This window comes from Ailuropoda melanoleuca, chromosome 8 (genome assembly GCF_002007445.2).
Source record: "Ailuropoda melanoleuca isolate Jingjing chromosome 8, ASM200744v2, whole genome shotgun sequence".
NCBI lineage: Eukaryota > Metazoa > Chordata > Mammalia > Carnivora > Ursidae > Ailuropoda > Ailuropoda melanoleuca.
In genome coordinates, this window is record NC_048225.1 from 126,627,904 (window position 1) to 126,655,060 (window position 27,157).

The 27,157-nt window shown below is 51.7% G+C and overlaps 1 protein-coding gene across 6 annotated transcripts; it reads left to right on the plus strand.

Annotated features, from left to right (window-relative positions):
• The first annotated feature begins 3,658 nt into the window (after positions 1 to 3,658).
• On the plus strand, positions 3,659 to 27,157 carry FCRL4 (Fc receptor like 4). Of its 6 annotated transcripts, none has more exons than XM_034667381.1 (12): positions 3,661 to 4,443; positions 6,213 to 6,233; positions 8,739 to 8,990; positions 10,021 to 10,278; positions 10,579 to 10,863; positions 11,808 to 12,095; positions 18,556 to 18,669; positions 19,750 to 19,777; positions 20,690 to 20,790; positions 21,014 to 21,082; positions 25,194 to 25,267; positions 25,367 to 27,157. In XM_034667381.1, the coding sequence occupies exons 1-12, from the start codon at positions 4,413 to 4,415 to the stop codon at positions 25,481 to 25,483; spliced, it is 1,638 nt and encodes a 545-aa protein (XP_034523272.1). In that variant the 5' UTR covers positions 3,661 to 4,412; the 3' UTR covers positions 25,484 to 27,157. The 6 variants fall into 6 exon arrangements, 5 of the variants coding, with proteins under 5 accessions (XP_034523275.1, XP_034523272.1, XP_034523271.1 ...); XM_034667380.1 differs by having other exon boundaries at positions 3,662 to 4,443; positions 8,736 to 8,990; XM_011216781.3 differs by having other exon boundaries at positions 3,663 to 4,443; positions 8,736 to 8,990; positions 25,236 to 25,267.

Consider the following 27,157-nt stretch of genomic DNA (forward strand, 5'->3'; position numbering starts at 1 on the left):
CAGGCCTCAGGCTGCAAATCCCATGTCTGTTCCACACCCTTCACCACACCAATGTGGGTCATGAGTCTGGAATAGAGGGCACTAAAGAGCTGTGATTCTATTCTCAAATGGCCCATTTTTTTTCCTTCATTTACTTGAGAGAGAGAGAGTGAGCATGGGGGAGGTGCAGAGGGAGAGGGAAGGAGTCTTAAGCAGACTTGGAGCTATGCACAGAGCATGATGTGGGACCCTGAGATCACAATGTGAGCTGAAACCAAGAGATGGACACTTAACTGACTCCACCACCCAGAGGCCCCTCCATTGGTCCAGTTTTTGAACAAAAAGATCTAGTATGTTCATGAACATGGAGGAGTCTAGACTTAGAACAAGTAACCATCTTGGAAAATTTTCCAATACCAAAGAGGAGTGTCTTTTGCCATTAGGCTAGAAGTATCCCTACCTGGACAGAGGAAAAGTGAAGGAAGCCTTGGAGATAGCACTGGCCTCCGAAGACGTGTGACAGCAGATGCGCTGCCTTTTCTCTGAGGGTCAAAGTTGATGATTCTAAGGACTTACTCCTCCATCGCTCGCCAGTCAGCCTCAGGACAATGGTTATACAAACCACGGGTGCTGGTTTGGAAGCAGACGCTGTTATTAACAAGCTTTATAACAAATTTATCTGTTCAGTATTTTTCCACTCATAAAGTACTCTCAAGATGACAGATTTCCTGTCCCTTACTTAAAAATGCATAATTTCCCCCCAGTAATGAGGAGCATACCCAGCATCCTGATCTTAGTTTCTAAATGCCATTTTCCACAGAAAAAGACAGGGATCCTTGGAGGAATGACTGATTGTAGAGCTGGGGCAGGAAAACACAAGACAAGCCCAGGGCATCTTGTAGTGCCAGAAAGTTCTGGAAGTGCTCAGAAAAAAGCAAAAGAATGAGGGTACGTCGAAGAGACACAGGCGCCAATCTGAAAGAGCCCCCAGTGGCCAAAGCTGGAAACTTTTGAGCAATGAAATAAATAAGGTAGCGTTGGGTCATTACCCAACGTACAAAATAAATATACACGAGTCTGCGGTGATAGAAACAAGTGATTGAATGAATGAATGAATGAATGAACACACACAAACAAATAAATAAATGAAGGAGAAGAGACAAGTCTTCCTCACAGAGCTGGAATTTAACCCCTTTCTTCTCCCACCCTCCAAGGGACGGGACCTAGTGGCTTGTTTCCAAACAACCGAGGGTGGAAAGGGACAAACAGCATCTTCGTGTTGAAGAGACCTGGTCAGCACCACCGGAGCCACGCGAGCACCACGAGCAAGCACCTGCAATAAGCTGTGTCGAGATCACGGATTTCCTGATAGGACGTGACAAGAAGTACCCTCGACTCCTGTGGCATTCTTTCTGAAAGCCCATCCCTCCAGTCTCATGTTTGCACGAGAAAAACATCAGACAAACCCAGAGCGAAGACATTACCAATATTTGACCCATGTTCCTCAATACCATCAAGGTCACAAAAAACCCAGAAAGACCGAGAGATGGTCACAGACCAGAGGAGAGTAAGGAGAGGTAAACAAATGCACGGCAATATTTTGGAGGGGATACCAGAAGAGCAAAGGGGTATTAAGGGAAAAACTGGTGAAATCTGAATAAAGAGAGGAACTAATCCTCAGGCACCAATCCTGGTTTCTTAGTAGTTTTTTCCTTTGCATTTCTTTTTTTTTTTTTAATGTTTTTTTATTATATTATGTTAGTCACCATACAGTACATCCCTGGTTTCTGATGTAAAGTTCGATGCTTCATTAGTTGCGTATAACACCCGGTGCACCATGCAGTACGTGCCCTCCTTATTACCCATCACCCCCCAGTCTATCCCTGGTTTCTTATTATTGACAAATGAACCGCGGTAGTGTGAGATGACAACATTCAGGGAACGGGGCGGGCGGGGGATTTATGGGCACTTTCTCTCCTGCTTTTGCAACTTTTCTGTGAGTCTACACTCATTTCACAATTTAAAGTTTATTCTTAAGAGGTATAGAGTTTTAAATGCTTTTTTTCTTTTTCTTTCTTTCTTTTTTTTTTTTTTGGTATATGAAAAAGATCAGGACTACCGGTATTACTGTCCTCCCTTCATGTGAACTCTAAATGCTGGTCCTGATTAAGCAAGCCACAGCCTGGTAAATTGTGGTATACGCAACCCATGGCTGATATTTCAAAATGAAACCACAGTTTTGGTACCAGTAACTGAGGTACTCATCTCAGTGACTCAAACACAACAGCAAAAAATAGCACTTGACTTATTTAAACTATTTAAGTTTTTGGAAGTTGGTTGTAAGCATGACTTGTGGTTTTGGACATCTTATGTCATGAACTAAGATTTTATCTGCTAATTGTAATCCAATCATTCATTCAACAAAATTGATGCCAGAAACAAGAGAACAGAGAACAGGACTCTAAATTCCCCTCAAGCCTTCGTCCATCAATAATATTCAAGTTCTCCACTTCTGTAAACCACTTCTGTTGGTAGAAAACTGCATCAGTCATAAAGTGCTTCCCAGTTCATGGCCCTAGATGAGTCATGGTGACACTGAGTGTTTATGGTGTGCTGGGCTCTGGGCCATGAGCTCTAAGACATCATTGCACTCATACTTATATCGGTACCAACATCCCCCCTAAGTCGATATTGTTTTTACCTCCTTTGTACCAGTGCTGAGAGTGGGGCCTGAGGACACTAACAAGGTACTTGACCAAGGTCACATCACTAATTAGAGGCAGAGCCAGGATTTGAATCCGGACGCACCTCATCTCAGCCCTCCTGAGACAAATGAAGGTAGCAGAGACGACACAGCTGTCAGAGGGCTAGGTGACGAAGGACCGAATGCCACCTTGACATCCTTTATGTCCCCAAAGTGCCTGATGTCTATGGCTGCTGTGGCTCTTACCACATTTTAGAAGTCTTCGAAAGAAATGTATTTTATTCATCTTATTATACTTCTAAGGTCCTGGACATTGTCTGGACTATAACTGATGTTCAACGCAAGCCCTCGTTAGAGAAAGAAGCTGCAGTAGGTGCACAGAAACGTGTTGCTGTGTTAGAGCAACACAGCCCACTCACAATTCATCCTCTGCCTGAGGTCTCCTGCTCACGGGAAGGTCAAGGGTCATTTACTCATGGATATCTGGAGGGTGAGGATGACGGTGACGGTGACCACCTTCCACCCACGGCCACGCTCATTGCTCAGTCCCACAATGATACCTTCTCGACTTGGGTGTCACTTCCACTGAAAAGCCTCTCCTGGGTCTCCAGACCTGGGTTAGATCTCCCTCCTGTTGGACTATCAGAGCACTTTCCACTCTGTGTTTAACCCCCTGCTGGCTCTTCTGCCTGCCCCACGAGAATGAAAGCTTACTGAGTCTTGCTTACCTGGCCCCTTGCATAACATACAGTTATAGAATCCGTATGTATTTGTCATGACATTCCTGTAACAAATTTTGGATTCTAGAACACGAAGTTAAAAATATTACAGTCCATCCTCCAGGAAGAGCGAGATGGGCTCTAATTTATTCTGCAGTCTACCTGCTAATGAGACCAAAGTGTGTAGCTTCCTCAGAGACAATGAGTCAAGATATTTTCATATGTGGCAGACAGGGCATGAGCTGTCTTACAATTCAGATGTTTCGTCATCTATGGGTGGTCAGCTGGAAGTGGTCCAGCAGAGGCCTCAGGGCTCGGAGGAGTGTCTCTCTGCATTGAACAAGAACCTCACGGGGCTCCTGGGGGGCTCAGTCGGTCGGGCATCTGCCTTCGGCTCAGATCATGGTCTCAGGGATTGAGCCCCCGCGTCGGGCTCCCTGCTCAGCGGGGAATCTGCTTCTCCCTCTGCCTCTGCCCCTTCCCCCACTGCTTGCACAAGTTCTCTCTCCAATAAATAAATAAAATCTGAAAGAAAGAAAGAAAGAAAGAAAGAAAGAAAGAAAGAAAGAAAGAAAGAAAGAGAGAAAGAAAGAAAGAAGAAAGAGAACTTCTCCGGCTCCAGAGTGATCCAGGTACATCCTTGGATTATGTCAATCTCAGCAGGATTGCAGTCTTGCCGGGTATCTGGAAGCAGACAGAACGCATTGCATTTTCCTTGGAAGGCAGCGGCTGGAAGATTCTGCCAATATGGTGACTAAAGCTTTGAGGAGCTTTTCACACCGAGAGGTCAGAGTGGTACCTCAGGCATTCAGTTAAATAGTGACTTTTGTCATCTGGAGTCCCTGATACCGGTAACATGCTGCTGCTATTTTAAGAAAGATTCCTCCACTTCCCCCTTTCACTTCATGACTGCAGCGAGCCGTTCTCAGAAGCACCTTGCCGCGCTCACTGTGGGGTGCTGAGACCGGCCGCACCAGCTGCTGCCCCCCAGGACCCTGGAGCCCGCTCCCATGCTCCTGTGGGCGTCTCTGCTGGTCCTCGGTAAGTGCTGGAAGGGGAGCCTCCACGCCAGGAGGCGCCAGGGCCTCTCCACGAGCAAAGGGCCTCCCCCGTGGGTTGCGGAACAAATGGATTCTGCTATTTCAGAGCCACAGAGAATGAACAAAGGGGAAGATATCGATTGAACAGTAGGGTGGGGGGATTGATTTCCAAAAGTGTGTCCATCACTTGCTTTGAACTGCCACCAAAAAATTCCTCCTACTGCGGAAGTGGGCTTATTTTCCCATGTAAAAAAGTCTACAGTTAAGGGCCGCCTCGCTGGCTCAGTCGGTAGAGTGCTTGACTCTTGATTGCAGGTTGTGAGTGTGAGCCCCACGGTGGGTGTAGAGATAACTTAAAAATAAAGTCTTAAGAAGAAAATCTACAGTTAGATTCAGTTACTTCTTAATCACAGATCACGAAGACCAGGCTGAAAGATGAACCGAGTCTGTGTGAATGTCCTATGTGAGCTGATGTAGAAATGAGCTTCTGCTGGGAAGAGCTATTCCTTCTCCGTATCCTACGATCAGCTCCGATCATTGCGGAAGGCATGAGAGGGGTAGAAAGAAGATGTTTTCCCTTGGATTATTCCCCCCGCTTCTGCACTGTTTGTCAATATTTGTCCGAGTGAGGCGCTGATTTCCTAGTAGCTCAAACTAGGGAAACAGACCAGTCAGTCAGTTGTACACTAAACATTTATCAAGCGTGTTTGTCTCATTCCCAGTTGCATGTCCAGACGCTAACTGAAGGAAGCGTTATTAGTGTGGCTGGCACAGCATGGGAACTCAGTAAAAAGTGATGAAGGGGGACACTGGGCACAGCACAGTGCTGGGCAGCAGAAGGACACAGGGACGTGGAGGACAGTCCCTGCCCCCAAGAGCTGACCCTCTGATGAAGAAATCAAGGTACAAATGCCAAGAGCATTTGACTTGAAGATACGCACAAAAAATTACACAGCATATCATAAGATGATGTGTGATAATTATTCATTTTGCTGATAGTAATTAATAGTTGATTGCTAAGCCCTGACTATGCTAGACGGTCTTCTAAGAACATCCCACGAATTGATCTATCCAATCTTCTAACAATCCATGAACTGGAACTGCTATAAATCCCATTTTGCAGATAAGGGAGCCAAGGCACAGAGACGATCTCTTGCCTTAAGCTCCGTGTAGTGGCAGAGTCGGGATGCAAACCCACCCGTGACATTGGGTCCACGCTGTTCGTCGCTGCCCCTGCATGTCCGATTTCCAGACCCAGGAAGCTGTGATCTCGGTGTTCTGAGCCTAGAGACAGTGAGGGCACTGCAGCCCAGAGGCATCGTGGAAGGCTTCTTGGAGGAGGTGGCTTTCCCCGGGGTGTCAGGGCTTGGGTATGACTGGACTTTTCTTGGTACTGAAGGAAACTAATGTTCCAGGCAAGGAGACAGTCAAGCCAAGTCGGAACAGCATCCACAGCACGGTTGTGTCTGACAAATAGTGACAGTGGCCATTAATGGAAGACTTACTAATCAGACTCATTGAAATAAGACTACGAGGTCACTTTTATGGTCCCCGTGTGACAGATGAGGAGAGGGAGGTTTGGGAGACTTCCATAGCTTGCCCAGCACCGGACCGCTCGGCTTCAGGCCTCGGTGGCCCTGGCTTCTTGGGGTGCCGGAGCTGGACGCTCCTCTCCTGCCCTCGGATGGGGTGGGGCAGGCAGTGGGCTCCTTGGGCGGGAGGGCTCGGCTCCATGCCTTGTGCTGACCTCGGCCCTCACCTCTCTTGCAGCTCCAGTCCGTGGACAGCTTGGTAAGTAAGTCCCCTTTTCCTTTTCTCGTTTACGTTCCTAGATATTCTAGTGACCGTCCTCTGTACGGAATGCTGGAGGCCTGGTCCCCGCGTCCTCGTCCAGAGGACATCAGGCAGGGCAGTGTCACCCCGTCCTACGACCCTGACCCTAGGAGCTGGGGAGTCACACCCTCGAGCCAAACCTGCCATTGTGTAGGGTGAACCTGGGGGGCCCGGGGCACAAACAGCTCTGCTTCCCCACCCTCCCTGGCCCAACCCAGCACGGACACAACCCCATGCAACCATTCCACCCCAAACTCCAGCACGCTGGGTGGACATTTTCTTGCAATTAGCTCAAATCACGCTGCGTCTGAGCGCCCATCCTTGTGGGTCAGCAGGAAGGCCGGACTTTCTGGGGGAGCTGTCCCCAGGTGCCGTGGTAATCCCTGAAAATCCGCTCAAGAGCACCGAGTTCATCCTGGGGGCTGCTTGCCATCTTGCAGCCCCAGCCAGCAGGCGTGCGCTCTCCCTGAGGCTCCTGGCTCCACGGTCCTCCCACTCGGTCCTGTGGACACAGACCATCTCCCACAAATCACTGCCCAACTGGGAAGAGCTTGTAACTTGACTGGAGTTTGCTTAACTCTCCAGGATGGACAAAGCAAATACAGAAAGTGTCTTAGATCAGCTGCTAGACGTGGTTAAGCTCGGAGCTCACGGACTCTGTCCCAGCCTCACGAGGCCCCGACACACTGCGTCTTCTCGCAGCACATGGCAGGGGCGGTTATGGGGACTGGCGAGGAATCTGGCGGCCCCCACCAGCAGAAGTTTCTCCTCCCTCAGGCACGAGACCTGGGGCCTGGTGCCCGCTTCCCATCCCAGATGCTTCCCGGGAACGCAGACAGTGGGGATTTCTATTCTCTCCGGGAGAAACACGACTCCCTGCTCACTGGGAACACGGGATATTCTGTACAATCCTCTAAAGAAAGAAGGAGAAAGTGTGCAGAGACACATGGGTGTTTGCACGACCAGACAGAACACCGGGCTGCCTCATCTCAAGCTAGCGTTCAGGTTACTCTACGACTTCTGCCCCAAACACAAGGAGGGCATTTCCTTATATTTGGGTGTCATTGAAAGATTGGTGGGGCATTCTTGCAGGCAAAGGTAAGAATACTTCAAGTCTCAAGCTTTAAAAAAGCAACCATTTGTAGGTCCTTAAATGCAGATAATCCTCCTTGTCTGAGCATCAAGGTACCAAAGAGGAAACACACCTCAAGGGATTCCACTTCAAATTTTATGGTAAATTACATACCCCCACAATTGAGATTTTTAGTTTTGAAAAATAAAATAATGCAAATGGAAATAATCTGGCTTATTTTCTGCTTCACAGAATTTAGGCGACCACAGGCAATTTGCAGAACACGTTGAACTGAATATTGATTTTTTTTTAATGTGGCAGCTGCCCCAGCCTCAGGCATCCTCACAGCCCAAGGCAGGAAGCTGGGGGAGGCGGGCGGCCCCTGAAACTGTAAGGGAGCTCCCCCCGCCCCCTGCCCAGACCTCCACCGTGCTTTGCTCCTTTACTGCAGGGGCAAAGCCTCCTGCAGCACCCGCAGCCCCAGCCCCTCCGGGCTCTGTTCCCCTGACATCCCCTTACCCAGAACTGGATCCATGGCCACTAAGCCAGGATGCAAGGGGACACTTTCCAAACCCGTTCCCTTGTGCAGCCGTGCGTGTGCGGTCAGCCCGTCCACACGTGGGTCATCAGCGGGCTGGACGGCGGCGACAGGGGGCAAGGTGTGGAGAGCGCTTCCAGCAGGGAGTGACATCTCAGGAACGAACCACGTCTGTCCTCCTCCGTGTATCACTGGGGCCGGCCAGCTAAACAGACGGGCTAGATGAGCGGAGATGTGTGTCGCCTTCTCTCCGGGGCGCAGAACCGCAGGCCAGGGAGGCATTAGCACTTGGGCGGGCTTACCGTCTGGGCAGGGAAGGGGCCGGGATGAGGGCACTTTCGGGAATGGCAGCCGCGGTGTGTGACAATGTCTGTCGAGTCCCTGGTGATAAGGGTCAGCGGCTCGTGGCGGGTCCTGGGGAAGTGACTTATCCTGGCGGCCTTTGGGGAGGCTCTGCTGTTCGGCAGGTATGGGCGTTCAGAATAAAATATGTATATATGAACCCTATTCTGGAACACCTTCAACTCAAACTAATTTTTTAGGCCACGGGGGCGTGTCCTGGATGCCTCCAGTGACTGAGCCCAGGGGGCGGGAGTCCGGAGGGATGTCCCTGAGGGCCGGGCCCACACGCTGCCCTCCCACGGTGACTGGGGCCTGCTGGGGTTGTCCCCTCAAGGCCAGCCTGCTCCTACAGACCACGGAGTGGCCACGGCACTCCCAGGAAAGGCGGACGCCGCTGGAGAGCCCGCAGTCCTCCTGGGGGCTCCGGGTCCTCGGTCCGTCCCACACAGAGGACCGCGGTGTGGGCTGCTGGGGTCTCCGTCGCAGACGCTGTCTCTTCCTTCCTCAGCAGCTTTCCCCAAGCCCGTGATTTCCCTCCATCCTCCATGGACCACTGTCTTCAAAGGAGAGGCCGTGACTCTGACTTGCAACGCGTCTCGCGTCCACGCAGCAGAGAACATAAAAAGGTACTGGTGGTACCTTGGGACACAAACGCTACGTGAGATCCCAGGAAACACCCTCAAGGCCCGTGTCTCTGGAACGTACAAGTGCCAGATCCAGGGCTCGAGCCCAAGTGACGGCGTGAGCTTGATCTTCTCTTCAGGTGAGCAAGGGGGTGAGTTAGTTCAACTGAGAAGGGGTTCAGGGCATCCTAGGATCCCCCAGAGTTGGCGAGACCTGAGGTCCTTCCTGCTGCTCTAACCCTTGACCTCCGTCAGCTTCGTGTCCCAGTGTTTTTCAAACTACTGTTGACATTAGAGTTTCATCATCTGACGTTAATCAGCAGACCTCTCCCTGTGTGTTTACACGGCGGAGGAAGGAGCTCGTTTTCAGGGATTCAAAACTGAAGCCGCCTTAGCCCCGGCCCTCCGGGCAGGCACGGCTGCCGCAGGAGAAAGGATATGGGTATGAACGCACTGAGCACGACGCAGGTGTGAAAAGTGGCCTCGGACAAGAGTCCTCGTCAGGCCGGTGTCCCCACCTGTCCTGGCGCCTGTCCCTTCTCTACTCCTACTTTCCTGCCTTGGGGGCACCCCTCTCTTCCTGTCCTGCTTTGCCTCCTTCGCAGAGAATAGTTTGGACCACGGCACGGCCCTGCGCTGGGGGAGAGGCAGTCCTTGGACAGAGCGGACAGAACTGACCTCTCGCGCGATCTGAAGAGCAGGAGAATGTCCACACGGGACCCCATTCCCGGTCCCTCGCCCCTGGGTCTGTGTCTGACGACAGCTGGCTGCAGGTCGAGCCCCAGCGCGTGGTGGTGACACTTGCTAGTCTGTTCCCTCAGGGTGACTCCCGCTCTGGGACCTGGTGAGCAGGCTGGTGGCGATCTTTAACCGTGTTCAACAATGTCGGAGCGTCCCTCACATCCCACTCAGGTCTCCATCCCCACGTTAGGATCCGCACACTGCAAACCTGTCCTTGAGTGTGAAGCAGGCGTTGGGTTGGTGTGTTTGGGACTGACTTACAAATTGCATGTGAAGCGGGTCATAAGGTTTTGGAAGGAAGAGTGAGCCTGGGGCAAGAGCCTAAATCCTGTGCATGAGAAAAGAGAACCAGTCGAGCCTCATGAGCCGAGCTGCACGGAGGAAGGGGGTGTCTGTCACTGACAGGCTCTCGTCTCTGTGTGCTTCCAGACTTGCTCATCCTTCAGACTCCACACTCCGTGTTTGAAGGTGACACGCTCACTCTGAGATGCCAGGTGAAGGGGAGAGAGAAACTGGCCGCTGTGAAATACAGCTGGAATGGGAACGTTATCTCTACCTCTTGGAACAGCCAGGATCTTTTGATACCACGAGCAAGTTTGAACAACAGTGGCAACTACCAATGCATTGGATTTCTGGAGGGAAATCATTACACATATAGATCAAATAACAGAATTATTAAAATTCAAGGTAAACCCTTCATTTCATATGGATTTGCTGAGTAATGTCAGGGTGGGGAGCTGGGCATGATGGGGGATCCATACATTGATGCCCCAACTCTGGATAACGGGAGGCATAGGTCCTCCAGCAGACACAGCGAGCGGGCTCATTTCACTGGGACCTGGGGAAGGACAATGGGATAGCGGGGTCGATGAGTCTCTGTCTTGCTGTGTGTCTGTCTGAAGTTCTCTAGGACCAAGAAGTCAGGCCTGCCCGTCCCAGGGCTCTAAGCACCGCATTCTGAGAACGTGGTTTACCTCTTCTCTCCAGAACTATTTTCACGTCCTAAGCTGGAAGTCACACCGCCCCAGCCTACAGAGGGCGGCCCTGTAAACCTGAGCTGTCAGACAGAGCTGCGCCTCGAGCGGTCGGACACTCTGCTGTCCTTCATCTTCTTCAGGGACCCCGGGGTCATGCTGTCGAACTGGAGCAGGTCCCCAGAAGTCCAGCTCACAGCCATCTGGAGAGAGGACTCGGGGTCGTATTGGTGTGTGGTCGCAGCAGTGGTCCCCAGCATCCGCAAACACAGCCTCCCGCTGCAGGTCCGCGTGCAGGGTGAGTGTCGGAGAGCCGGCCGAGAGCCAGGGCTGTGGCACCCTCCCCAACGGATCCCGTGGCCCGGTGCAGGGAGGGACCACCCAGCACTGATGGATTTTGTCATCCTGATGGACGCAGGCTGGCACTGAGAAGTCAGCACTATAATAAAAGAAATACGGGGCTCATTTCCACCACCATCTTTCTAAAAACTCAGACTTCCTTTGAAACTCCAGCACCTCGAAATGGTAGAGGTGGTTCGTGAAGTCAGATATGACAGTTAGGGAAAACAAACAAACCCCAGAAAACACAGTGCCCTGAGCTGACACCTAGAAGGCCAGATCATGGGGCAAGCTATTGAGGAGATAAGCCTCAGCCCCTTCCTAATCAATAGCAGCAAATAACGGGCTTGCCCGCCGTGTGCAGTGCACACGAGAAGGACACACAGGTAAAGATAAATACGGTTAAGTATCGTCTTGTCTCAGGTACCAAAGCAGGGCTCCTGGAAATGGGTGTCGTCGAGCCGGGTGCTGGACCTCTCTCTGCCACCGTGGGTCCCTGCAGAGACTCCAGATGGCCAGCTAGGACATCAGACAAAACTCAAAGGCTTCTTCAGGCAGAGCCAGTTTTTCTCTCCTGGGGCCCCATGTGTCAGGATAGAACTACTGCATTTGGCGATGTTCTAGGTCCGAACTCAACAGTCTACAGGCTACAAAGCCAGCCCCTGCTGGAGTGTATCTTCAAGTCACATAAAAAGTGGCCCTGTCCAACATATCAGCCCTGCCTTCCCCACATAGACCCTCACCGGCCCTCTCGTGCTCACACAGCTGTCCTGGTGTCTAGAATGCTCCTGGAGACCCAGCCCCGCCCTCACCCACCCTCTCGTGTTCTCGTGGGTGTCCTGGTGTCTAAAATGCTCCTGGAGACCCAGCGCCGCCCTCACCTGCCCTCTCATGTTCACGCAGGTGTCCCAGTGTCTGGAGCCCTCTTGGAGACCCAGCCCCAGGGGGGCCGGCTGCTGGCAGGGGAGCGTCTGGTCCTCGTCTGCTCCGTGGCTGAAGGCACAGGGGACACCACGTTCTCCTGGCACAGAGAGGACACGGGGGAGTGTCTGGGCAGCAAGCGTCAGCGCTCCCGGAGAGCAGAGCTGGAGGTCCTCGCTGTCGGGGGGAGCCACGCGGGCCGCTACTACTGCATGGCGGACAACGGCCACGGCCTGGCCCGCAGCGCGGCCCTGAACGTCACTGTCACAGGTGAGATTTAGTCTCCGTGGACCTTGTTCATGCTCAGCGTTCTCAGGTGTGGGGGGGGGCACAGCCAGACCGCCTGGTGATTCTCCTCTTTCTGGCTCCGTTTTGCCGCCTTCCATGGCAATACACAGTTTCTTCACGCAGATATTAGTACTCAGGTTACAGTGAGGTTTGCCAGTGAGGGAGTGCTGGCCAGGAGCCTTTTCACACGCTGGAGGTGACCATACATGTCTGTACTCTGACCCTTCATGTGTTGATGTCAAAGGGCAGCGTTAGCCAGTTAACCGTGTTGCAGGGTCCGCGCCTTTCCGTGACTCATCACTGCACATCCACCATCCCTGTGAGCCCGACACGGCCATCCTGCAGGCCTGACAGCCTCACTGCCCAAACCGTCAGCTCGCCAGGAAGCCTACGGGCGCGGGGAGCCGATACGGAGCCCAGTCGCCTGCGCTGAGGGGACAAGCTTTCCGCTGGGTCGCACAGTTCTGGCCTCTGTCTTTCCCTCCCTCTGTCCCCAGGAAGCCACACAGGCCAGGTTCCCACGCAGCCCTCGGGGCTCGGTTGAGCTTCAATCCCATCTCCTTAGGGCTCGGTCACACCCCTGGTCTGCGACAATGCTAACTCTCACTGAGGGGCTCCTGGGAAGCAGCCGCCCGCGCTCCCTTGCAGTGAACTCCTCAGGAGAGTTACCGCCGCTTGCTCCCTCCACTTCTGTTCCCTCTCAACGCTGTCAGCACCGGTTTTGCCTCCTGCCACCAGAGTCGCTCAGGTGCAGGTCTCCTGTCCTCCACGATGCTAACGTCAGTGGCACTGTTTCCACTTCACGTGACCCGTCGCCAGCTGTGGACACCACTGGCCTTCCCTTGCCTCTTGGACCACGTTCCTCCCTGACTTGTCAGACACAGCTCACTCTCAGGCCTCTGCCCATTCCCCAGACACGGCTTCTGGGCTCCGTCAGTAGGTCGCCCCCAGATCTCCAGCTCTGGACGTGGGGCACACGGGTCTCTGTCCTTGGACCTCCCTGTCTGTGCCCACCGTCTGCATTGTGTCATCCTGTCTCGCGACTTTAAATGCACACCTTAGTGCTATGTACTTAGGACTCCTGACATCCACCGACAGCCCAGACCTCTAGTTTGAACTCAAAACCGCTGCACCCAAGCGCTTAAATCAACTGCCCCCCAGGAATGGCTAATTGCCATTGTAAACGTAATTCATCCAAACCCAAAGTCTCGATCTTCACCCCAAATCCATTCCTGCTTGGAGCATCCCCTGGGTAAGTGTAAAACTCCACTCTCCTACTTGTTTGGCCAAAACTCGGGGCATGTTCTTGACTCTTCTTCTTATTTTGTCTTCTACATTGAATCCACCTGCCATTCCTGCTGGGTCTACCTCCAGGACACAGTGAGGATGTGACTCGTTTCCCCCACTTCCACTGCCACCCCCCTGACCCAGGCCACCAGGGTTCCTTCCCCGGGTTACTGCCGTGACACCCACTGGCCTTCTGCTTCACCCATTGCTGCCCACAGTCTGTTCCCAGGGCAGCATCAGAAGGAACCTCTAAGTCATGTTCTCCTCTGCACAAAACCCTCCCTTGGCTTGCCGTCTCCCTAGGAGTGACAGCCATCATCCTCAGTGGCCCCCAAGGCCCTGCTGCTCTGACCTGAGCTCTCTCCTCCTTCCCCTCACCTCCTCCACCCTAGCCACCATGGCCCCCGTCTCTTCCTCAAGCCTTCCAGTCATGGTCCCACCTCAGGGCCTTTGCACTGCTCTTTCATGATATCCTCATGCTCGCCTCTTACCTCCCCCAGGAGTCTACTCCCTTTTTTTAGGGAGACCTTCCCAAACCTTACCTGTTTAACACAGGAGCCCTTAGCCCTGGCACTCCGTCTCCAGAACCCCCTGGATTCTTCCTTGAAGCACTTATGCCCCCCCTGCCATGCCATGTCTGTGTCCCTCCCACTCCCCCCATAATCACCGTATGAAGGCAGGTCTTTATTTTGACCACTATCGGATCCCCGGTGTCTGGACTAGGGCTTAGCCCGTATTAGGCATTCAATAAATGTCTACTGAATAAGCGAATTTTACACACGTCATTTTATGACCATAGTAACAATCCCAGAAGGCAGTGGCATCTCCAATCTACAGACAAGCAGTATGAAGCTTGGAAAGTTTGGTGACGTGCACACGGTCACAAAGTGTGAACCTCCACACATTCAGTCCGGAGACACAGAGGCCACTGTCAGTCCTCCGAAGAAATTGTGCACAGTCAAGTTCCCGCATCCGCCGTGCTAAACAGGCAGAGAACGGGGCTGTCTCTGTGAGTGCTGAGCCCTGACAGAGCCGTGACCCTGAACAGTCGGGGCAGCAGCCGTGGGAAGGGGCTCCTACACGGGCGGCCCAGGTGCTCTGCCGTTTTCCCCTCAGCTCCCTCGAGGCGAGTCCTATGACCAAGGGGGCCCTCCCCAGGCCCGGCTTCCCACCAGGGGATGCCATGGGACTGTCTGCCTCTCACTCTGGAGATTTCTCAGCGAACAGCAAGAGTGGGTGCAATCCTCAGCACGGATGGGCAGAGACCGAGCCCAGTGTCATGTGGATGGCATTTCAAGAGGGAGAAGAGGTTAGCAGATCTCCAAGCTGCCAGGGGGGCACCCCCCTTCCAGACACACCGGCCCGGAAACCCAGAGGGGCTCAGAAGGCGGGAGAGCTGCTTCCCCATGAAGGAGAAGGGGTACTGGAAGGGTGTCCTTGGGGAGCCCAAGGCTGCACTCCCTGAAGAGGGCAGTGAGGCGTCTGTTGGAAACGCACCCCTGAGTGTGAAGGCGTTTCTCTTCCCTTTGGAGTGAAGGTCAGTAGAATGCGTCCCCCTCCTGTGCTCCGGGCGGCCAGCTAGCTGCTCACACCGCATCACTGGGCTGGCTTGTGCGACTCTGCAGGGCAGATGTCGTCCTCTGTTAAGGAAACAGGTGATCTCGGACGTTAAGCAGAAGTCAGGGAGTCTGCTGACACATGGTAGAGCAGGAAATTTCTTACTAGATTTTTTTTATTCATGGACCTCATGCAAAATCTCTGTGCTCAGAAATGGGAGAATTTCTGGCAGCAGAGAAACTCTGCGGTAGCCTGGAGCACCAGGCTGAGGTGGGCTGTCTTAGCTCCTGCGGTTTTAACAACAGAAATTCATTTCTCACAGCACTGGGGGCCGGAAGTCTGAGATCAGGGTATCAGTGTGGGCAGGCTCTGGTCGCTGGTCATGCCTTCCTGCAGTAGGGCTGTCCTCACACGGCAAAGAGCGGAGAGAGAGAGGTGTCTGGTGTCTCTTCTTGCAAGGACACTGATCCCATCAGGAGGGCCTCATCAAAACCTGACCTCCCAAAGGCCCCATCCCCAAAACTGGCACACTGGGGGTTAGAGCTGTGTCAGCACGTGGATTTGGGGGTAGACACAATTCGGTCCCTAGAATGGGCCAGCGTCGGCCGGGGTGGTGCTGTGTGGGAGCAGGCCTACCATGTGGGGGTGTCCCCTGAATGGATCAGCAGAGAGCGTGACGTTCCTGAGGGCCTAGGGCTCAGTGTGAGGGCAGCAGAGAAGAGCTAATACATAGAAAAGCACGCACTGTGGGCCAGGAATGGTTCACCGCCCTTCACGTCCATTAACTCCCTGAATCCACCACGCACACTGCCACCTTGGCTACCGTCCTCCCCCTGTTACAGGCGAGGACACCGAGGCACAGGGGCTTAAATATTTTTCCCTGGCCACACAGCTAGGACGTGGAGGATCCAGGATTTTAGCCAGCCAAACTAGTTATAGAGACTACACTATTCTCTTTTTTCTCAATTACTTTGTTGAGATATAATTGACATATAACATTGATAAATTCGAGGAATACAACTTAGTGATTTGCTCTGTGGCTATTGTGAGAAATGATGACCGCGTAGGGTTAGTTACCCCCATCACCTCAGATGATCATCGAGTGTGGGTGTGTGCACGCACGTGTGCATGTGCGTGCGGTGAGAACCTTTACGATCGACTCTCAGCACCTTTCAAGGGTAGGACACAGTGTAGCTAACTACAGTCACCTGGCTGTGCATTATGTCCCCAGAACTTACTCCTCCCCTAACTGGAAGTTCGTGACCTTTGACCAATGTCCCCCCATTTCCTCACCCCCAAAGCCCCTGGCAACCAGCAGTCATTCTGTTTCTACGACTCTGGTGTTTCTCGGCTCCACGTCTAAGTGCTCTGGCAGTACTTGTCTTTCTGTCCTACTGATTTCACCGAGCACGATGTTCTCAAGTTAAGGACATGTTGTTGCAAACGGCGGGCTAGCCTCCTCGTGGCCGAGTAGATCCTATCGTGTGTGGACCTGAGGCTGCACCGTACTTTCCTGATCCGTGTGTCCATTGCTGGTCTCTTAGGTTGTTTCTGTGTCTCGGCTGCTGGGAATAGTGCCGCAGCGAACATGGGGAGGCAGATGTCTCTTCCAGATAGTGATTTCACTTTCTTCAAACACATCCCCAGAAGTGACATTGCTGGATCACACAGAAGTTCTGTTTTTAACTTTGTGAGGAAGTCCATCCTGTTTTCCACAGTGGCTACACCAGCCTAAGATCCCACCAACGGCACACAGGGTTACCTTTCCTCCAGTCCTCGCCACACTGGTTACTTCTCGTCATTTTGGTAATGGCCATTCTAACAGGTGTGAGCTGATATCTCGCTGTGGTTTTGATTTGCATTTCCCCGATGATCAGTGATGCTGAGCCCCTGGTCATGTGCCCATTGGCCACTCAGATGTCTTCTTTGGAAATCTTTGCAACTCTGTTCATCAGCCACATTGGTCTGTACTTTTCTCGCGTGTCCTTATCTGACTTTGGGTGATGCCGGCCTCATAAAATGAGTTTGGAAATGTTCACTCCTCTTCAGTTTTGTGGAAGACTTTGAGGGGATTGGAGTTAATCCTTCTTTAAGAGTTTGGTAGAATCCACGAGTGACACCGTCTGGCCTGGGCTTTCTTCGGTGGGAGGGCTTATTGCCGAGTCAATCTTCTGCTCATCACTCGTCTGTCTGATCCTCGTGATTCAGTCCTAGCGGCTGCATGTTTTTAGGAATGTACCCATTTCTTCCAGACTCTCTTATTTGTTGGTGCATAACCGTTCTGTGCCTTTCAAACTAAGACAATTTCAAGTCCTTTCCCCAGAGTAGACATTTCTCCTAGGAGATAGGGTTACCAGGAAGAGGGAAGATTTGTTCTCCGCTCCTTGAATCTGGAGGCTTAGGGACCCTGTGTGTGGCCGACTCCGAGTTTGCATAGGTAGTTTCCCCAGAGGCAATCGGGAAAGAGTCACTCTAGGACACAGCAGCCAAACAGCTCTGTCCGCGGATCTGTCCTTGGCACTCCTCTCCTCTGGTTCAGCTGTCCTGGGGGGGAGGCTGGGCTCGTGGTCTACAGGCAGAACCGCTCATAGGTCAGACATGGGGTTTGTTGATTTTGTCAGGGAGGGGAAGCGTGGAAACAGAAATGTCAACAACGGCCAGTGGGCAACCCTCAATGGGAATTATCAGTGGTGGTGTTGTTCTGACACGTGAATGTTCTCCGTGGAATTCTGTGGCGCTGGCATCCGATGTCTGAATCCGGTGTCCCTGGGGACCAAGGATCTGCGTGAAAAGCACCTCCACCCCCTACTCTCTGCCCTCTAGTCCACGTTTGCCTTTTCGCAAATGTGTTTATGCGTTTTTTGTCTTCCTGCCCTCCCTGGACTATGAACTTGGGGAGAGCAGGAACCTGTCCTGTTCACTGCTCCGTCCTCAAGACCTGACCCACGGCAGGACTCAGCAAATGTCTACTTAGTGAATGAATGAATGGATCAGCCGAATGCAGTCTCTTGAATGAGAAGATAGGAGAACGGACCCAACGGGAAATCAGGAGCCCCGGAGCTGAATGTGTCGCTCCCTGCAGCTTCTGTCCCCCTCGGAGCTCCCGTGAATTTGGAGATGGTGCTGTGTCCCTGTGCCGTCCCAGTATGGTTTTCTAATGGTGCTGCTGGTCCCATGAGTGCCCCGTGGGTAGTGCCGACCCTTCACACCAGCGTCATCACATCTTCCCAGGTGGCCTGAGGAAATTCCCAACAGCCCAGATTACCAGACTATGGGACATATGGGGAGAGAGAGAGTCCCTCAAATGCTAATTTTTGAACCGAGGTCGGCGGGTCCACGGAGGGAGCTGGCTGCGTTCTCTGCCATGGCCCCCAGACCCTCAGCCTGCACGTCCTGCCGGAGACAGAGTCTCATCCCGCTGCTCAGGCTCAGGGCCAGTCCGCCCAGAGCGGAAGGCTGCCTCCTGTGCAAACCAGCCCTGGTCTCGCCCTTGTCCCTTAGATCCCCCCTCCTTCCCCCCCCAGGCTCAGGACCCCAGCCGGGCATCACGGCCCTCTCCCCGAGGCTCACGAGGCTCACGCAGGCTCTTCCCCCTCAGGCACTTGGAGGAACAGAGGTGGCCTCATTGCTGCGGGAGCCACTGGGGGGCTACTCAGCTCTCTTCTCCTGGCCGTGATCCTGTGGCTTTACCGCCGGCACCAGCGGAAGTCAGGTTTGTGCTCTCTCTTACCCTCTGCTAGAGGCCGTGCCCTGTCCCTGCCAAGCGCCTCAGTCACTAGCACGCTCACCGTTGTCCCCCTCAGCACCCGCAACACCCACAGACGTGCACCTTCACGGAGGGGGTCTGAACAGATGCTGTGGTTGACGGCTGCTCGAGCTAGCAGGGTTCACTAAGGAAGGAAGTACAGTTTTTTATGTAAAGATTTAAAAACTTAATCCAAACGGTGTCCCTGGGCATTTTTTTTGGCTCATACAGACTGGTCAACTACACACTGCAGCCCATCCTAATTCCCCCATACATGGGCAGTCACAACATGTCACCGGGCTCTGAGAAGGGGAGCTGCTTAATCCGAATCCTTCCTCCTCCTCAGAGACTTCCCGGTGCCAAAGCCTGAACCCACCATCCTGTGCTCCAAGGGCAGGGGTCCCCAGGGGCCACCCTGCCAGCTCCTCCCCTACCTGGGGGAGAGCCGTGCTTCCAAAGGCTTCTTGCCTGGGCCCAGATCAGGCTGGTTTCTGGTGCCAGAGAGCCTCGTGTGGCGGACAGGCACAGAAGCTGTCCCGGCTCGAGAGCAAATACCCACACCCTCCAACTCTGTCTCTTGGCTTCAATCAGTTCAACTCAGCCCATCCCCTCGTTCTCAGCACCGTCCCCGTGCCCTGCATGGGCTGCTTTGGACCTTGAACGATGAGCCTTCTCAGCGGGCCGGAGCCCAAGGCTCCTCTGGGCACGACCACGGACGCTGCTCAAAGTCCGCCTGCAGCCCCTCACTGCTCTGCCGGCCACACTGTCTGGTCCTTCTTAGCGTTTCTTGAGGCATGTCATCACAGCCTTGACCCTCACTCAAGTCTCAAGTGATTGCGTGTTTGACCCAGGAATGTGCAGCCCTGTCCCCAGCAAGTTATACACTTTGTTCCATTGTTCTCCAGATCATTTTCCCAAAAATCTAGGACTGGCTGCATGTTTAAATTGACTTTGTCTGATGACCTCTCTAAGGCAGTTTCCGTGTGTGAACTTTTTGAGAACGAGCTCCCTCTGCTGACACAAACGTGCCTTTGCTTTGTTTTGCAGGAGATGGTTTTCTGGGAAACACAGCCAGGTGAGGCCTCAGCCTTGTGTCTTCCAAGAATAGAATATGCAGAACTGTGGGTTCACACAATTAGGTGAAGTCGTGTCTCTCTGTCCCTGTGGCTAGGTGCCCGCATTTTCACATCCCTTGAAATGACCAAAATCACAACTTCTAGAACCTTCTAATAGTTTCTATCATGGATTTTGCAGGTATTTAGATCCATTTCTTATTTGAAATTTATCCATTCATCCAAATGGGTGATACCAAAGATTGTAGGTTTTCTAGGTGGACACACACATATTTCTGGCACAGCTGGCCCTCTAGTCAGACGTGTTGCCGTAACTACATGCACGATGACCCTGCCAGATTTTCCAGGGAAGTCTGGTTTCTAATCGTTTTCTTCTGCCCCACACCTGCACATCCGCTCAACTTTGTGTCTTTAACTTTGGTTTGGAAAACATGGTCCTCGACGATCTACGTGGCTCAGTCTTGGGTTGTAGCCAGTGACTGGAGCACAGGTTGTGTCCAGTTTCTTCTTGAATTGTCCAGGCAGGACAGTGTGACCACGCGGAGTCACCAGCTCCGGGGGTGAGGCGAGGTTGTTTAACCAATTGAGAGTGAGATGGTTGTAACTAAGATGTCAGAGAGTGGCCAGCCTCCTTCCCCAGCAGCAGGCCTGTATCATGGTCCTAGGATTGCTCTCATAGAACAATCTGGCTCTATATGGGCCTACTGAAGGTCCAGTTAAACCATTCCCAGTCCTGGTCCCTTGCCATCTGCTGACCCCTCCCTCCCTGCTTCCCCGCCCCGCTATGCCTCTTCCTCCCTGGGTCCCTGGTCCCCTGCTTCCCGCTGACGTCCCCCGTGCCCCTTCCTCTCTGACCCTCCCGCTGTCGGGCCTCATAGCCATTCAGAATGATCGTGCGTTTCCCTGTGTCGCAGGTGCCATACCGCAACAGGCCCGGGAGAGGCCGCCCGCGCCGGGTGCCCCGTCCCCGTGGAGCTGCCGCAGTTGTACGGGAAGCGGCAGGTGTACGGCAACGGTGAGGAGCCCCGTAGGGAAGCCGGTCCCGCTGGAGCCAGGGAGAGAGAATGTGCTCGAGGCCTGGCGACGGCCTGGTCTCCTGACCGTATCCCAACCCAGACCCGCAGGAAAGCACCGCTTCATTCTGCGTCCGAGAAGCGCGGGGAGGAGGCATTAGATGAGGCGTGGGCAGCACATTCCTCCGACGGGGGCGGCTGGAAAGTGCGGTTTCTCTTTCGCAGTGCCCCCCGCAGAGGGAGACTTGGTGTATTCCGAGGTCCAGGTTACTCAGCTAGGACAAGAAGGGGCAGGTAAGTCCCGGGGAAAGATTCCGGCGGCAAACTCCATGCCTTCACTCAGCGCGCGTTTCGGGAGGACCGGCTACGGGCCAGGTGCTGCAGGCCAGACGCGGACGCAGCCAGCAAACAAGGCAGACAAGACCCCTGCAGCAGTGTTCAGGTTCTAAGGAAAGGAAAGAGACGCTGCAAAATGCATCATGTAGCTTTGCTGATGATCAGAACAAAACTGAACACCCTTCTGATCGGTATCATGATTGTGAAGGTCTGCGTATGAAAACTTTTCTAAGGTTTATTTATATATTTGAGAGAGAGAGAGAGAGAACACGCAAGAACGGGAGGGGGAGGGGCAGAGGGAGAAGCAGACTCCCCGCTGAGTAGGGAGCCCCGTGCGGGACTCGATCCCAGCGATCATCCCAGTGTTGAGGTTTACAAGCCACCTACTGTGTGGTGAGAACATTATAGATATGTGTTCACATAATGTATATATACACACAGACAGATGCTCAGTCCATCTAAACAACCCTGTGTAACCAAGACACTGAGCAAGTAAGACTGGTGACCCCATTACAACAATTGTGGTTCGCACTGTTTCTTGAAACTTTACTCTGTGGGAGATCTCCCCGGCTCTTGGGATGAACATCTTGGCAGCACAGGCTTTTCAGCACGTTCCCGATCTTTTAGGTAGCGGACGGCAGGTCCTGCTTTATGTCACAGTCTCAGTTCAGCAACTAGAATGCTTAGCCCACCTCTCGGTCAGGCAGATTTCAGAATGGGTGCTGGCGCGGGCAGGAGGACAGGATGGAGCTGGCTTCTCTGTTTCTGTGGCTGGCCTCCCCCACTGACCTGAAGGGTGCTGGGGACCCGAGCGGGGAAGGACGCGCTCAGCTGGTGCTTACGAGCTGGCATCCACCTGTCTGGCTGGTAGGTGCACTCTGCCTGCCGCTCCTTCCGCACAATGGGCCATCTCTAATCCCCGAAGGTGTTTGTGGTCCTTCAGTGGCCTCACCCCCTCATCACTCACATCCAGTGTCCTGCTGCTGGAGTCCCCTGGTACCCGTGGCCCTATTGGACAAGGCCCCCTTGGCTACATTCCTGTCCTCTGTCCGAGCTGGACTGCATCTGTCCATGGGGACGTCTGGGGATTCAGGTCCGTGCTGTCTCAGCAATGTTTGATAATACCACCAGCTGCGAGTCAGCCCTCTCAACACTCTAGACTGGTGGCTCTCAGATATTTTCTTGTTGTCAGCCAGTGTGGACACGCACACACACAAGTACTAATGTGTAACTGAAACACAAGTTTTATAATTAACCTTAGTGCGATGCACTCAAGTTTCTGTTCTTCTCAAATTGATTGCTTTAATCAGATTTATTGAGTTATAACCTACATACAGTATAATTCGCTAATTTTACATGCACAGTTTAATTAATGTTAACAAATGCATCCGGTCCCAGACCCACCACCACCTTCAAGATGTTTCCAAAACCCCGGAAAGTCCCTTCCTGCCCCTTTGCAGATAACTTTTCCAGCTCTACCCTGATTGCCATTGACCCACTTTCTGTCCCTAGAGCTTTGCTTTTCTACAGTCTCTTGTAAATAGAATCATACGTAGTGTGGTCTCTTTGTCGGGCTTCTTTCCCTTAACATAACGTTCTGCAGCTCCTCCCTGTTCTAGCATACTGTAGGCAGCTCACTGCTTTTTTTGACATGGAAAAAAGCTGTGCATACTTAGTACATACAAGTGGGTGATTTGAGGATAAGTAGATGCCAGTGACGCCATCAGCATCATCGAGGCCACAGCATAGGTATCGTCTCCTAAAGTTTTCTTCCACCCCCATTATTACTAACACTTAACATAAGAGCGACCCTCTTAGTGCATTTTAAGGATGCAATACAGTATCGTTAGCTGTAGGCCTGATGCTCTCTGGTGGGTCTATAGAACTTGGTCATCTTGCATGACTCAAACTTTGTACCTTGACCATTCCTTCCGCTCGCCCTCCCCACAGCCCCTGGGTACCACTGTTCTATTGTCTGTTTCTACGAGCTTGACTGTTTTAGATTTCACATCCAAAGTGAGCACATACAGTATTTTCCTTTCTGCATCTGGCTTATTTTATTTAGCATAACATCTTCCGGGTCCATCCATGCTGTCAAAATGTCCTGATTTCCTTCTTTTTTGAGGCTGAGTAATGCTCCACTCTGCGTGTGTGTGTGTGTGTGTGTGTGTGTGTGTGTGCCACATATTCTTTCTCTATTCCTCTGTTAATGGACTCTCAGGTTGTTCCCATGTCTTGGCGACTGTGAATAATGCTGCAGCAAACACAGGGTACAGATATCTCCTCAAGGTCCTGACTTCAACGTCTTTGGGTCTATGCCCAGGAGTGGGGTTGCTGGATCATGCGATAGTTTATTTTTAATTTTTCAAGGACCCTCCATATTGGTTTTCTGCAATGGCCCGCCCTGTCTTACACTCCCACCAACAGCACAGGAGGGCTCCCTTTCCTCCACATTCTTACCAACACTTGTCATCTCTTGTCTTTTTTTAAATTTTTTTTATTATGTGATGTTAGTCACCATACAGTACACCATTAGTTTTTGATGTAGTGTTCCATGATTCATTGTTTGCGTATGACATAATGACAGCCATCTTAACAGGTGTGAGGTCACATCTCATGGTGGTTTTTGTTTGTATTTCCCTAGTGGTAAGTGATGTTGAGTACCTTTTCAATATCTGTTGGCCATCTGTATGTCTTTGGAGAAATGTCTATTCTTTGCCAATTTTTTAATTAAGTTAGTAGTAGTAGTATTTTGGCTATTGAGTTGCATGGGTTCCTTATATTTTGGATATTAACCCTTATCAGATATATAGTTTGCAAATACGTTCTCCCATTTCATAGGTTGCTTTTCCAACTATGGCACCTCACTTGGGAATTTAAAATCCCCAATATCTTTGTGCCTTGTGGAAATTTCAATTGTAACCTGATCTTGAACTTCTTTCACAAATGATATAAAACATCATTGTTCCCAACAATCACAAAGCCTGCGAAAGGCAAAGCTAAGACCAAGTCTTCCATCTTGTAGCTGCTGCTTACAGAGCCCCTCACTATATTTGACCAACACGAATCACTGCTTTGTCTGTCACTTTGCTTTGTCAGCCGTCCCCACTAACTGAGAGCCTTTGAATGGTAGACTTAGAACTGCCTCCACGTTGTTTGGGTTAACTGAACGCATCTTATAGAGTCAGCTTGATCACTTACTGTTCTCACTCTTTCTTTGATGTATTTGTCAAAACACCATTGAAGCTGAGCACACGGGTGTTGGGAGGACTAGTTCTATTTCAGGTGCTTTATGTATTAAAGATCTACAGGCAGATATCCTCCCCAGTTCCTTGAGGTTTGCGTGAAGCCCCTAAAACCGTATGCAAAGCTCCACGTGTATGACTGGCATTATGGGAAGAGAGTACAGAGCTTCTATCACACCATTAAAAAGAACTGTAACCCTGAAAGGTCGATGGTAAGAAAATGGTGATAAAGCGAGGAGCCCCAGTTATCCCAGAGGTACCGTTTCGTTTTGGCTCTGTCTCCCTAAATCACTACGTGGCTCTGATGTTTCCATCCTGTTCCCTGAGACTCTTCATTTCTAACATGTAGGATCTGGTGAATCCCACCTGCTAACCTTCCCTCTCACTGCAGCTCTGTCTCTAGAAGACCGTGGAAATAAACTAAGACCTAGAACACACTAACGTGAGAGAGCATTCTCCCACGGCACACACGTGAAGAGCTCTCATGGGAACTTGCTGAGCAAGCAGGGGGGTGCTCTGAGGTTGGAGTGAGATGGAGGTGCTGTAAGTTAGGAGAGGCAAAAGTTAAAACAGAGAGACATTCTATGTCAACATCTGGCAAAGGAAGGGAGCAAGGTTTCTTCATGTGGTAGTGAGGAAGGACCTTACAGATCAGGGGAGCTTATAAAGAACTTGCAGAGGGCTGGACTAAGAAATGGTAAAACAGAAAATCACATGTGCTATGGGACACGTTGGGGGTCAGGGTGTGGGAAACATAACCACGAGTGGAAAATGTTCAATGGCTCCCAGCCTCTGGGGGAAAACATGAAGCCTATTCTGAACGGGTCGTGATGCCCACAGTTCAACAAGGCCCTTTCCCTCCACAGCCAGCAGCTCCAGAACATCTCTAGAAGACAAAGTGAGTATCGGTCCCTGACGGTTTTCTCTCTCACTTCTACCTCCAGCCCCACCCTCCCTCTGTCTTTCCAGTTCTTCTTCTATTTCCTTTCCACCCCAGCATGCCTCAGTTGTCTACTCTGCGGTGAAGACACAGCTCCCGCAGGACTCAGCTGGAGAGGTCAGGTCTCAGGATGAAGATGCCATGGAAGGTTATGAAAATGTCCAATTTGCATGACTTGTCCCTGATCCAAAGCCCCCAGCTCAGTGCTGTCCTTGGGGTTCCTGGACTGAACAGCTAGTTCCAGCCTACCAGTTCTTCTCGCCCACGTGCATTCACATCCGGGACCCCTAATGCGCCTGCTCCGAAGTGGTGATGGGGCGGCCACTGAGATACTTGCTAAGTGACCAGAGTACACGGGTGAGACAAGACCCTGCGCACCTGCTCTGAGCCTAACCTGATGTGTTCCCCAGGGTCTGATTTAGGGGAAAGGAAGAAGGGGGGAGAAGTACTCCTGTTGGAAAACCAGAAGCACAGATTTTGGCGAACTGGAATTTGCACATAGACATGACTGAGTGACTCAGCTCTCCGCTCAATGTTGTCTCCAACAACTGTCCCACTGGGGATCATCTGTATCTGTTGGCTTGACTATGAAAGGTGCCCACGTCCTTCCCACACGATGCCCAGAGCCACCCCTCCTTCTTATGCTGTTTATGCTGTCGGGATTCAGTTGCAGACTAAAGAATCCACTGCAGTGGTTTATAGAGAAAAGAGTGTCAGGTACTTTACACAGTCATCTGAAGAGAAGCAAGCTCTAGGCTGAGCTTCGAAAAGCAAAAGGCAACTAGGTTAATGTTATTTCAAAGATTTCTAACATTAGAGAAAAGACATTTAAAAATTAAATTAAAAAGTTAACTAACAGCCATACAAATCTAAATTTGAGGTGGAAGCATCAGCATAAACTGCTTTTAAAAAAAAAATTAGTTTCTAGGTCTGCCCACTAAAAAGGCCTAGAAATGATTAGCGATCTGAGAGCAGCGAGCACCTTTCCACGGGTTGTATTCTCCCAATGCTATTTCCCCACCATCAAATAGTTGATGTGGGAATAAATAATTCTTCCAATAAACGAAGAAGGAATGAAAGAAACAGAAAACCACTGTTTTGACTGGGTAGTTCATGGGACACCTACTGATTAGATTATCATCAAAAACCAAACAGCCCAATATTATGTGCCTCCTGATGCAAGCATCCAATGCCACCTACAAAGTATTCGCGCCCCAAATATCAAAACTGAATCCAATCAGGTTTCTAGACCCAGCCACCAGCCTGCAGGGAATACGTGGAACTACAGCACAGCTCCACGAGCAGGCGCCACGGGACTGCAACCCACCAAATCCGCACGGTGGAAACATCACAGGACAAATGACCCGGTTTCTTCAACAAACAAATGGGGGAGGGAAGGGGGATGGAGGGAGGGAAGGGGTAGGGAAAACCTACAAACTCAATGAGACGTGACACACATCAACCAAAGGGATGGCCGGCCTTGTTTGGATCCTGACTCAAACCAAGTTAAGAAAAATACCACTTAGGAAATTCTAACGGAAATTTGTACACTAATGTTAAGAAGTTATTGCATGTTTTGGATATAAGTGATACTGTTATAGTTATGTTTTATTTTAAAAATAGAGTATTCATCTTTAAGAACTCATGCTAAGGTATTTGTGGGTTAAATGATACAAGCTTGTTTGAAGTGACCCAGCAGGCACAGGGTGGGTGTGATGACATGGGGTTGGCCGTGATGACATGGGGTTGGCCGTGTGTGCACCATTTCCGAAGCTGGGTGACAGGTGCATTGTGGGTGGAAGGGGGTTTTGCACTAGTCTCTGTTTTTGTATGTTTTTAGTTTTCCAC